The 14132-nt window shown below is 39.9% G+C and overlaps 1 protein-coding gene across 1 annotated transcript in view; it reads left to right on the forward strand.

Moving 5' to 3' along the window:
• The window catches only part of LOC127570071 (immunoglobulin superfamily member 3-like), a 123463-nt gene extending 112175 nt beyond the window's left edge, over window positions 1–11288 (forward strand). Inside the window, exons 9-10 of the mRNA XM_052015328.1 lie at window positions 3758–4180; window positions 10274–11288. Of these exons, the coding sequence (XP_051871288.1) occupies window positions 3758–4180; window positions 10274–10449 (599 nt within the window). The 3' untranslated portion in view covers window positions 10450–11288. The remainder of the gene's footprint in view (window positions 1–3757; window positions 4181–10273) is intronic.
• Window positions 11289–14132: the final 2844 nt, after the last annotated feature.

The following is a 14132-nucleotide window of genomic DNA, read 5'->3' on the forward strand; positions in this document are numbered from 1 at the left end:
CCGATGCAAGCATATTCTTTCTTAAATGTGGAGATCAAAACTGTATCCAGTATTCCAAGTGTGAACTCACAATTGCCTTGTAAAGTTGTTTAAAAATTTCCCTATTTTTAAACTCAATACTTCTTGCAGTTAAAGCCAGCATTCCATTTACCATTCTAATTACTTGCTGTATTTGCATCTAAACCCTCCTGTGTTTCAGGTACTTGGGTCCACAAATCCCTTTGTACTGCATCAATTTTTAGTCTCACTTAAACTAATAATTTTGCTTTTATAGATAGCCTCACACTTTCATACATTATACACCATCTACGAATTCCTTACCCACTCACTTAACCTATCTGCATCCCTTTGCAACCACTCTTTAACCTCTCACAACTGGCTAACCCACTTACCTTTATATCATCAGCAAATATGCCAACAGTACACCCAGCCCCTTCAACCAAGATTGTAAATAGTTGTGGCCCCAATATAATCTGTGTGCCAATCTGAAAATGACTCACCTATCCAGGCCTTTGTTATGCTTAAATTGCGTTTGTAATTTCCACTTAAAATTCGCTCTCTGGTATCCATTACAGAAGCTGTGTCAATGTTATGGGTTAGCATAATCCTTTTGGTTGGATAATGCAATTTTCATAAATTCAGTTTTCCAAGAGCTAAGGCTACAAGACTGGCCAGTGAAATGCAAGCCAGCTATCTATTTTGTACAGTCAGTAGGCCAGTAGAAATATTCCTCAAGTTTTATCCCTCATTTTAATGCAATTCCCTTGATTTTTATCCTGGTATTCCAAGTTAAATAAAAGCCAAGCTTTTTAAAGTTCATATGCAACAATTTTGTGAAGTTTAATACACCCCTACCTAGACATTGGATAAATAGTACTTTCTTTTGGCACGATGTGATTGAAAATTAGCTTAACCCAGTGGAAAATATGTTCATAATTATTTTGGATCAAATTGTGTCAATTTCACCAAACACTTAGTGTTGCAAGTCACTTTTATGACTTTGATGTGATTTCCATGCAAGGCTTATATGGAAATGACCATGCATTGGAGGGGAATTTAGATCACATTACCCTGTGGACACCTATTTTGCGCACTCCCAGAGCAACGTGGTCTTAATCCTACAGCACTGCACTTTGTATGTGAAAATATGTGAAAATTTTGCGCAAGTCCTTTGGAGAACCCGACAAATTCAAACATATTTCTTGCCTCCCCCTCCATCTATAGTATCGGCATCCTCAGTCTCAAACCACCTTATCTCCACATGCTGATCTCTGCAACACCCACCATCCCAATCACAAACCACCCATTTGCTGGACTCTTCGACCAACCTCAAGCTTAGCCATAAGAGAACAGGACAAGGCATCACATTTTCCAATTTTAATATCTGGCTCTGAGGCTTTAGTTGCAAAGCAAGTGTTCCACCACGTGAGTGCCTATCTGACATACCCTTAGTGAGCACTTGAATTTCTTGGCATACACACTATTACTAGTAAACAAGTTGTTAAGCCTCCTTATGATATTATACTGTCCTATCATATACAAATACTTTATGGCCTAAATTTAATGGTTCATAACCTCTGTGAGCATACATAAAAATGGGGTGCGGGTAAAAGAACACAGAGTTGACATTGAAGAATGGCAATGCAACCAGCCAGATGTCCTCAATTTCCCTGAATAATACCTGTGGCATCAGGTACACAGGTCATTTTACAAAGTACAGATGATATTAAATGGACAAAAGTAAGCAAACAAATCTAATGATGTAGTTTTGTCTTGCCAGAGGCAGTCTCTTAAAAACTCATTAACTCTACTAGTGTTAATATTGACTTAATCAGAATGTGACTTTGTTTTTTTGAACAATTAGATTGAAATATCATTCAGACGTTCTTCTCTGCCTTATTTAGTCCATCATATTTAATCATGACAACAATATAATCATGCAGTAGGTGTATTTGATAGAAAAGATGCGACACTTCAGGGATTGTGACTGAAATTATTAATAATAAATAAATGTTTCTTAAGTCGAACTTGTCTTTGAGAATGGCAAAATATTAGTATTCTGATGCATTATAAAAAAAAGTCTAGCAAAGTTTGAATATTGAGATTTGTTATAAAAAAACAAATATAGCTACAGTGGAGCTGAAATACAGTAAACTGTAAAATTGATTTGAGCCAAGTGGCAATTCTTTGGTAACAGTTTTAAGCATTGGTATTTAGCTTGTAATTTCTTTGAGTTTTTTTTAAATTACTAAGTTAGCAGAAGCTGCCTGTTAGTTCAATTTAACTATTAACAGGTAATAGTTAATTAGCTGCAAATGCCTAAAAGAAGCTAAAGTCGAGAATTATTCGGAGTAATTTTAATGCAAAGGTAGATTTTGCCTCAGTTCTTCCAATGGTTTCTGCAAGTATAAGGCATTAAATGTTTAACATTTTGTTGCACAGTATAAGCTGTTGTGCCTTTATATATGAAAATTTCTGGGCAGAAATTCCATCTTGACTAAACATGCATGCAGTAGATCCCTTCATCTTGAATCTCTCTGATTCAGTCATTGAGCTGGAATGTGAGTGGGAAAACTCCTAACTCGTAAGGTAAGGGGTAAAACATCTAAACAGTTTGCCCAATATCACAGTCACATCTCAAAAAGAGATACTGAATCTGAATGACACCAGTGTGATTTTACACAAGTGTGACTTAGTGCAAAGGGAGACCCACTGAAGATAACAAGGATCCAATTCAATCCAGCAGGTACAATAGAGAAGGCTAGAAGCACAGAAAGAATTGTGGCTGTGGCACATGACACACTCCTGGCTTTTCAGCAACTTAGCTGTTATTTATTTTAATCTGTGGTTTTAGATTACAAAGGGAAGCAGGCCATTTGAATGTGAGGAGCCATCGCAGCTTGAACCAACCCCTGCTTTTATCACATCAGCTGTAAAAATTGAAATTAACTTAAAAATTATAATTGTTGATTGCAGCAAATTCATAGCAACAGTCTTTCTTTGCTTCCTCCATCACAGGAATGAAAGGGTTAACGTGTGAGGAGCATTTGATGGCTCTGGGCCTGTACTCGATGGAGTTCAGAAGGATGAGGGGGGATCACATCAAAACCAACCAGATTCTGAAAGGCCTGGATAGAGTGGACGTGGAGAGGATGTTTCCAGTAGTAGGAGAGTCTAGGACCAGAGGGCACAGCCTCAGAATAAAGGGATGGCCCTTCAGAACTTAGATGAGGAGGAATTTCTTCAGCCAGAAGGTGGTGAATCTGTGGAATTCATTGCTACAGAGGGCTGTGGAGGCCAAGTTATTGGGTGTATTTAAAGCAGAGATTCTTGATTTGTAAGGGGCATTAAGGGTTGAGAAAAAAATAATCAGCCATGATTGAATGGAGGAGCAGACTCAATGGGCCGAATGGCCTAATTCTATCTCTTATGATCTTATCATTTATCCTGTGTGTGGCTGGATCTGGGCAGGGATTCTTGAAAGGAAGGGGGCTGTTCCACCCCATCTGAGGGAAATAGTGTCAATATTTAGAGTCAATTCAGTGAACCTTTCCTCACCAGTGAGAAGCTAGATTCAGAAGTCAGGGGACCACAACAGTGTGGTTCTGATTCCCTGACCTTAGGACATGACTTTCAGTAGGCATCTTAAGATTGGTAGATTTATTTTACAGATGGATGGAGGGGAAACTGATTTGTACAGGTTTTCAAACACTTGACATTAAATATGCTCTCTCTTTGTTTTTGACTTCACAAACAGAATTTAAAATGCAGTTGGATAAAACAGAATTGAATATTAGTGTATCAGAGAAGGACCTGTTCCAGCTCGTCTGCAATGTAACCCAACAAACACAAGATAATTCCCAATTTGCCGTATCCTGGTATGCTTGGAAAGTCAAAGAGGATACTGATGGAATCATTAAGGAGACTATTTTAAAAGTTGATCACAATTCAGTGTTTGGATTCGATGCCTTCATGGATGGAGCTAAAGGGATGAAGGACAGATTGCAGTTCGAGAGACCTGCCAATGGATTGTACACACTGACAATACAGAACTCTGGCAAAGGTGATGCTGGGAATTACTATTGCAACGTCGAGGAGTGGATTCAAAATGCCAACAACATCTGGTACAAGCTGGGAGAGGATGAGTCTGGTCTGGTCACTGTCACTGTACAAAGCAAAGGTAATTTATCATAGAAACATAGAATGATTACACCACACAATGTGACTATTTGGCCCATTGTGTCCAGAGTAATTCGCTTGTTCCGCACCCCAGCCTCTTCTCCGTTTTTTCCCTCACCACATACAATTCCATCTTGAAAGCCACAATGGAAGCTGCCTCTATCACGACTGCAGGCAGTGCATTCCACATTCCAACCACACACTACATAAGAGCTTTTCCCCCAGGTTTCTCTTAATTCTCTTTTTTTATATACCAGTGACTTTTATCCCTTGATCCCTCCACCAATGGGAACAGGCTCCCACTGTCTGCTCTGTCCAGACCACCATCATTTTCCATATTTCTATCACACCCCTCCTCTTCAAAGAAAACCATTGCAGCTTGTCTAATCCATTCTTGAAACTCTAGTCCTTCATCCTAGGAACCATTCTGATAAATCTTTTCTGGGCCCTCTCTAATGCCTCACGTCCTTCCTATTACGTGGTAACCAGAATTGAACACTGTATTTCCATTGAGGCTGGACCACTGTGCTATAAAGACGTCTCTGCTTCTACATTCCACCCCTCAGTTGATAAAGCCTAGAATTGTGAATGCCTCATCAACTGTTTCCTTAACCTACTCTGCCACTTTTGATGATTTGAGTGCAGCTACTCACGAGTCCCTCTGCTTCCACGCTCCTTTTAGAACAGTATCCTTTATTCTATGTTGTTTCTGCTCATTCTTCCAACCAAAATGACTTGCCTCACATTATTCCACCTTAAACTTCACCTGCCCCTTTCACCAGACTGTCCGTAGCCTACTTCAGTCCATCAGTATCCTCCTTGCACTTCACAATACTGCCAAGTTTTGTGTCACCTGCAAATTTCTGGTTTATACCCCCCCACCCCCCCAAGTCTGGGCCATTAATATAGGTTTAAAAAACAAGCAATGGCCTCAACACCAATGTCTGGGGGTGCCACTGTTTGCCTTCTTCTGGTTTGATAAACAACCAACTCACTTTATCTTTGGTTGTATCATTTAGATTACGTGAAATAACTAATTTCAGTACAATCCCACTTCTTAGTGCTGAATGAACCAGGGCACTTGAAACAGGTGGCTATATCTTGTGATACAACATGATGGCCCTTGAAGATTTATGGGGTACCTGAAAGGATTTAGACATTTAAAAGGTCATTGAACACCTCTTTATTCTATGTGTGAGCAATATACTTGCTGATTTTGCGATGCTGAATGGAAAAGAGCCAACAGCACTCCCTCAGAGCTGCAATTAAGTGTCAGTCTGCATTATGTACTCAAGTCCTTGGAGTGGGGCTTGAAACTCCAGTGACCTGGCTCAGAGATAACGGAGCAATTACGTAGCCATGGTACCATAGAATGGAATCCTAGAAAATTAGGTTGCAGAGAAAAAGAACAAATATGATATCTGTTCTAAATTTGTCTCTTTGGATCTGAACTTGTGTCCTCTTGGTGCAAAATGATGGCTTAATCTGAAAGTCAAATGTTTACTTTTATTAGTCTGTTTACTACCTTGTGTACCAATGAGGCATAATGAATTCCAATCAAATGTTTACTTTTATGTTAAAAATAAATGTAATTTATATTAAAATCATCTTGAATTTATATTGGTAAGTGACTTTGGACAGGTCTTGTAACTTCAGCGCACTCTTAATTGCTGTTTAAAGTCCACAGTAGCCCATGGATATGTTCAGGGAGGTATGGGTTTTATTCCAGGTGCCCTGGTTTCCTCCCACATTCCAAAGACGTACAGGTTAGGAAGTTGTGGGCATGCTATGTTGGCGCCGGAAGCGTGGCAACACTTGCGGGCTGCCCCCAGCACATTCTCAGTAACGCAAAAAGACACATTTCATCGTGTATTTTGAAGTACATGTGACTAATAAATAAATATCTTATAATATCTTATCTTACTGTCATTCTCCTGCCAGTAGATCTAGGTTGGATAAAGGATCTGTGAATATATGAGGAAAGAGTGGTGGGGGAGGAAGTGCAGTAAGATGGAGTTCAGGCTGATTTTTTTTTGTGTGTGGAGTGTTTTGTGTTTCCTGAATGGAAGAGACTCTGCTGAATATATATTTTAGAAGTAAAGTACTGCAGATACTGGAAATTTGAAGTAAAACAGAAGCTGTTGGAAATGCTATACAGGTCAGGCCCTATCTGTGGTAAGGGATGTAATATTGCATATCCAAAACATCAACCCTGTTATTTGCACAGATATTGCAGAATTGAATGGGTGTTTCCAGCAATTTCTGGTTTTCTTCCTCTATTATCTTCCTTATTATTATTGTTTTATGAGATCAGTGAAAGATTCCTTGAAGGCGGTTGAAAAAAATTAGAGGCATTGAACATGAGGGAATGCAATGGAACTGGGATGAGGACAACTGCTTTAAACTCAGCTTATCTGCAGCTAAAACCCACTTGTTGTCCACTAACCAGCATTCATTCCATCCTCGGGCAACTTCAGTTCCTGTAAATCTGCTGCAAAATTCTGCTCACTGACCACAGCCTCCAATGACTTAAATTTCCAGTTTTGTGCTTAAAGCTCTACTTTGTCATCTCCCTGTAATTTTTTGTCACCTTAAACTATACCTCTGACCATTGCAACTCCCACCCCAAATAGGTTATTGCAGGCTCCTCCATCAAATGCTTGGGCTCCTTGTTCAGTGCGAGTGCCAAGTGGATAATCCACCTAGCTTTCTCCTGAGGTCCCCACTATCACCAGAAGCCAATCCTCCATCAAGAAATGGCTGTGAACACTAGATACAGCAAATGGTATGAGGACAGATATCACTGCTGCAACACCCTCCTTTCCAAAACTAGCTGCATCTCCTGTTGAGCAGTAGAGTTACACCACTGGCATCTATTGAACAACATGAAAGTAGCCAGATATGTCCTGCCACAACAAAAAAAGGCAGACAAATCAATCCAGCAAATTATCACCAGATCAATCTACACTGTGCCATCAGGAAATGATAGAAGGTGTCATTGAAAGTGCTGTCAAGTGGCCGTTTGCTCATCAAAAACTTGCTCAGCTTGGGATTCCTCCTGGACCACTCCGTTCCAGACCTCCACAGACCTGGTTCAAACCTGGACCAAAGAGCTGAATTCCAGAGGCAAAGCAAGTGTGATTGTCCTTGATACCAAGGCAGCATTTGACTGAATGTGGCATTAAGGAGCTTGGGTAAAACTGAAGCTGACGGGCATCAAGGACAAAACACTCCAATGGTTTAGGTCATAACTCACACAATGAAAGACAGTTGTGTTTTTTGGATGTCAATCACCTCAGTCTCAGGAGATCATTGCATGTGTTCCTCAGGCAGTATCCCTGGCCCAACCATTTAAGCTGCTTTATCAATGACCTTCCTTCCACTTTCTTTCAATATATTCATTCAAGGGATGTGGGCTTCGAAGGCTCAGCCAGCATTTAATTGCCTATCCCTAGTTGCCCATGAGAAAGTGGTGGTGAGCTGCCTTCTTGAACCGCTGCAGTCCTTGAGATGCGAGTATACCCACAATGCCTGTTAGGGAGAGAGTTCAGGATCTTGACCCATGTGGCGGTGAAGGAACGGTGACACATTTCCAATTCCGGATGGTGGGTGGCCTGGAAAGCAACTGGCCAGGTGGGGGTGTTCCATCACCATTATAAGTTTAGAAGTGGGACTGATCGTTGATGATTGCACGCTGTTCAATTCAATCCCTAACTCCTCAACAAATGAAACAGCCCATGCCTGCGTGCAGCAAAATCTAAATAACATTCAGTGTGGGCCAATAAATGGCACAAAGTTCTGGGCAATGATCATCACAGATGCAAGAGAGAGAGTCTAACCAACTGACATTGGTACTACCATTCTTGTGTCCCTCACCATCAATATCCAGGGGTCCCATTGATCAAAATCCTAACTGAAGCAGCCATACACACTTAGTGGCTACAAACAGCTGGTTAGAGGCTGGGTATCCCTGCAGTGAGTGACCGGTGTCCTGATACTCCAAAGCTTTTCTACCTTGCACAAGGCACATGTCAATTGTGTGATAGAATACACTCCACTTGCCTGGACGAGTGCAGATCCAGCAACTTTCAAAAAGCCAACAACAGGATAAAGCAACCCCATCAACCCCTAGTGCACAGTGAGTACAGTGCATGCCATTTACAAAAAGCACCACAGTGACTTTCCTGGGCTACTCCGATAGCCCCACCCACAACCTCCATCAGCAGAGGGACAAGGACTTCAGGCACATGAAAACGCCATCAGCTGCAGCTTCCCTCGAAGTCAAATGCCATCTTGACATGGAAATATATCACCGGTCCTTTATCATCACTGGATTAAATCTTGGAACTTCCTATGCAACAGTGTAATGAGAGTACCTTCACTGGAAGGACTGCAGTGACAAAAAGGATTCACCATCACCTTTCCAAGGGCTTTAGAGATGGACAGTAAATGCTGACTTTGCCAGCAACATCTAGATCCTGAAAAATGAATATATTTTTAAAATCCCTCTAAATCTCACTTTCTTCTTTTGAAAGAGTATCCTTAAGACGCATATCATCGTCATAAAACAAGGAAACTAGCATTTCACCCCACTGCATCCATGCTAACTATCAAGCACCTATCTACACAAATCCCATGTTTCCCCTCTCATTCCCACCAACTCCCACCACCACCCCCACCCCCTACTTTCTGGGGCAATATACTGTTGCCAGTTAACCTACCAACCAGCTTGTCATTGGTACATGGGAGGAAACCAGAGAACCCATGCCTTCACAGGGAGAAACGTGCATATTCTACACACAGCATCCTAGGTCGAGATCAAAACAGGTTATCTGGAGCTCTGAGACTTTTGTCACACTTCTTCAAATTTCCTGCTCTCTGCTCAGTATTATTCTTTATATCATTATACTTCTGTACAAACGCCTCAGGGCAATTTTCTGTGTTTAAGTGCTATGTAAATGCAAGTCGATGCTGAGTTGCAGAAGGGGACAAATGTGCAGCAGTAGCAAAGCAGCAGCTGGCAGTTCTACAGCACTTTTAATGTTTGGGGGAAAAAAGGCCCAAGGCAGTTCATGGAAGTGTGTAATTTAAAGGCTGTGCTTCAGTTTCACATTTCTTTTCGTAGTCAAAAAAGAAACCCCTCTTTGTAGAGGACAAAACCAGTATGGGAATTCAATAACAGCTACGTTTGACACGCTTTCAGCTGTTGTTCCACAACACAGTGGCATCAGTCAGTATATGTTCCCTCAGCCAGCCAGGAAGAAATAATTTGAAAGTATACTTGATACTGGCCCCGACCCTGCATGAAAATGGTGTATTAATCAGCTTTGCCCACCTTATTTGCTAATATTACTTAGATTTATTTTGGGAACATGATGAAATGGCTATTTATATTTAGATAAATGGAAAGCAAAACCACACATACTGCAGATCTGAAACAAAAACAGAAGATGCTGGAAATAGGATGTCTCATTAGTACTGTAAGAGAAACGATGATGCCATCTACGTAGGTTTAAACCTTCCTCGGAATTAGAAAGGATGTACTCATACATATGACTTTGCTTCTTATGATCTATTGGGGCATTTAAGCTAAAATAATGTGATTTCTGTCAGCGGGTAGAACCTTCAGGCAATTCTATCCTTTTAAATGCCTGCTGCCTATGAAATAAATCTCCTATTCGTGGAGGAAGCCCAAATTAAAAAAAGAAAATAATTATATTACAAAGGCAATTGTGGTTTGTATTTGCAATTGTGTCTGTTCCAGAAAGTCGCGAGAACAAATGTTATTCAGGAGCTATTCACCGATTTCGGAATAACATCTGCCGCCTTGATTTTTTCCCTATTAAACCACATGAAATAATAACAATGGGTTCATTTTCTGAATTGATCATATGTCTTGGATGAAAAAATTGCTGAGCCATCAGAATACTGTCCCAAACTGTTTACTTTAGTTAGAACAATGGAATGTTTTAGACACAGGTCTATGCCTACAATTGAATGACATGGCTTGAAGAGAAAGAAATATGAACCAGTTTAATAGGAATGACAAAAGCAAAAGCAAGGTTCTGATCTTTTCATTGTTTCTTTCCTGCAGGTTCTTCTCTTCAGCAAGCAATTTGTTCAAATGATGCCCTGTTTTATTTCATATTTTTCTATCCCTTTCCAATATTTGGAGTCCTTCTTATTGCCATTTTACTAAACACGCTACAAGACTCTAAAACTCACAGAAAAAGTCTGATGCCAAAATGGTGTCCCCATACTCTGGATTAAAGAGCCAGCGGTGACTTATTCCCCACAAGTCTTGAGCCACCGGATTTCAGAATAGGACCAGGGAGCATCGCTTAACAGAAGGAAAAGAAAGAATTTTGGATAAAATAATTTGACATTAAGCTGAAAGAATCAAGTTTGTAATGAACTAGTGGTGAATATTCACCCTAAAAAAGAAAATCAAAATTTGAAAGCAAAGTCGTCCATCCCTTGTATCATGAATGCACATTCTGAGGGTCAACATGATTGAGAAGTGGGGGAGATAGGACACATTTATTGTAAAATGTTTGGCTCAATTGGCTTCCATCCCAATATGCCTGAAAGAATTACTTGGTGTAGCTGGAATGTTTAATTTCACACTTATGTCTTAACTGTGCCTAGAAATTCATTCTTGGTTGATAGCGCTGAGTGCACTGTACATCAGTAATATCCTGTTGGTTTGTCTCTGAAATTCCCTGATGCAGAACACCAGTGTCTTATTGCTGCTGTTTGGCATGGTTAGCACAATGACTGTTGATGAATTTCTAGTTCCTTTGCAATATTTTGCATGAGCATTATCACATTAGTCTGCTATGTGTAATAGGTCTGATTGTCATTAAAAACCAGACAATCTACTAAATGTTAAGAATACAGAACTGTACGATGTAGGGAAAATATTGGGACTATAATCTAAATTTGAGGATTTCTTTCCGAAAGCTTCATGACTCTTAATTACCCCATTGATTTGGTTAACAAACCTACGAGTCAACATTATATCCAAGCAAGTCACAACTGGAGAGATCATTGTACAGCCAGACCTCCTGCTCAACCAGCCACAGCTTAGAATATTGAACACAGAAACAATGAAAGAAGTATGAAGACCACAGAACCCAAGGAGAAGCTGTAGAACTGAAGGCTCATAGATATTGTGTCAGGCAAACTTCATGTTTGACAATGTCAAATGACTATGATGTGCAATAGAAAAGTCACGGAGGACACCTTGTGCAGGTGGTTAATGGTCATCAATGTTATGATTGCATTATGACTTAAACGAAGACAATGTAACCCAAGTGCAGGATGTGGGACAATGAAATTCCATTCCTTCTAGTGAATACAGATGAAGATGAAGCTGATATTAGTAAGTACAGCCAATCTTTCTCATTTATGAATTTTTTGATACAGAAGTCAAATCAAGCTGCAACTTTTGTAGAATGGAAAGTAGTCATGCAGCTGAATAGTTTTTTTTAATACTTAGTTTTTTGCACTTTTTAAGATAACTTTTTATTCCATGTCTGAACAAGAATCATTATAGTTGCCTGTTTTGTTTCAATAGTGTTCTTTGAAAGAGTGCTGTTTGGTCAAGAGAAATGGTTACAAACCTGAACAGATCTATTGACCAAAAAATTTCAATTTGTTATCAGGATATTAGCCTTTGCTGAAAACCTGCCAGTCTAAATCAAAAAGTACTTGCCTCAGCTCGCTCACCTTGGAAAATCTTGAAAAACTGTCATTTTTTGCTACATAGCAGATCCCTTTCTGTTTACTAAATCAATCTTAAAATCTTTGAGTACCTGCACACAATTAAGAGAATGAAGATGGGGTTTAATTATCTATGATTTCTTTTTAAAGGATAAATACTTCCCACTGAAATAAAAATGACATTTATTGGAGCAGTGTATATAAAAAAGAATCATAAATTCCACAGGACAAGAAATAAAACAATAACAACTACTAAAATCACTAATATTAATGTGGGGAAACAGAAGTGGCTGGAGCTGGTTGCGAAAAACGAGCAGGAAAATGGTACAGTTGGAAACATTTTACCTCAACACTGACTGCCTAAACAAAAATGCCTAGATCTCCCTGTAAAGGCTGGTTTGTAAGGTTTTCAAGATGAATATGTCTGCTTTCAGACATCACATGATTTGAATTCATAGATGATTAGTTATCCAACCTTTAATGATTCATAAGCTGTTCGCCTGAAGGCCATTGAGTGAGCCGATCAGAACGGAAGCAATTATTTAATGGTTAGTTAGTCCATCTGGAAAATACTCCTGTATTATCATATACAATGTACATATAATGAACACTGCACCAACATACACAACTCCTAAACATCAGTCCATGGTAAATCACTGCAACCTTAATACCTAGTAGTTCTAGCTTTGACACTATTGCTCTCATTACCAGGATTTAAGAACAAAGAAGCAGATATTCCATCTGGGCATGACCAATGAAAGCTTCATACAGTATTTTGTTCCTTGTAATATTGGGTTTGTTCCTGTTTTGCCATCATCTTTTGGTAATTTAAGAACACAGATGATTAATGTATAACAACAACTTTGAGTAACCAGCTGGTCTGGGGTTTCTTTGAAGCAAATAGTTAGACTGTATTTATTTTATCAAGAGTTGTTTCATGAGATGGCATGAGAGCTTAGTCTGAATTCAGACAGAGGATTCATTGTCAGACAAAGGATCTTCAGGTGAGTATGTGATCAATGGAGCATAATATCTTTATTAGCCAGGACTTCTAACCACTAACTTTCCTGAGGCAGTCCCTCAGAACTGACAATGACTTTTTTCCACCCTGGTCCTGAGGGGTGGAAGTTGCCTGTATGTAAAATGTGAGGTGGCCCTTACGCACCAGCTACCACATGGTCTTTATAGAGTGTGGTTTTGGTTCAATGGCAAAGAGGTCCAAGACAATTGGAGACTAAACTTTGCTGCACAGACTTAGCTGCATGCACGCACCCACACAAACACACAATCTTGCCTCCCTCCTTTTCCTCGGCCTAGATAATGCCACCTGAAGCCCGTGGCTTAACCCAGAACCTTCAGACCTCTCCAGAAACGGTGTTGGTGGACTACGGTTAGCAGACGACTCTATGGATGGGTTGGTGGGTACTAGCATGTGGTTTCCTGGTGGGCCCTTCTCAGCTGCCATCAATACCCTAAATTTTGGGTGGGGGTCACTGTCACCCATTCTCTTTAGTTCAGGGGTACACCATCTTCCATACTGCTCTTTAATAGGAGAATTTAAAAGGAATGGGAAACAGGTTTCTGAGTACACTAGTGCATTTGCAAAGTGTAGCTGAGCACATCCATCAGTAGAGAATAAGTGAGCAGTGGTTGATGACTTGGCCAATTTATTCTCTTCCACCCAACTCCTCCAATCTGCCCCATCACTCGAGTCAACATTCCCATGTGCTTTACTATTACCAGATTAAGTGATGGATTTAAATCTTAAACCTGCAGTGACATGAGATGTCATTGGGTTGATTATGTTATTCCCTTTCCTAATCTCAAGTTCACACTGTAATGAAACATCTGTACTGCACATCCTGGTCTTCCTAACAAAATAAACTGTCTTTGATTTTCTGTGCTTATAAAACATGCTAAAGGAAATTCATGGTTCAAAAGTTGTTGTTTCTGATCATGGGCCAGCTGGTCTTATTTGAATGAATCAAATCAATGCTTAACATCTTGTACACTTAAGCTGGAGAATGAGGTACTTGCTAGCTAAAGTAACTTCCTTTAAATTGTGAAGCTAGTAATTATTCAATATGATATGCAGCAAAGATAACTTTTAGAATGACTTGGTAAATCAATGCAGGTTCTCCCCCTTCTCCCCAGGTTATGGCAGGGTTCCATTCCTGAGAACTGTTCATAACCTGAACAGTCTGCAATTTGGAAATGCAGCCACAAAC

This window comes from Pristis pectinata, chromosome 4 (assembly GCF_009764475.1).
Source record: "Pristis pectinata isolate sPriPec2 chromosome 4, sPriPec2.1.pri, whole genome shotgun sequence".
NCBI classification, from domain to species: Eukaryota; Metazoa; Chordata; class Chondrichthyes; order Rhinopristiformes; family Pristidae; genus Pristis; species Pristis pectinata.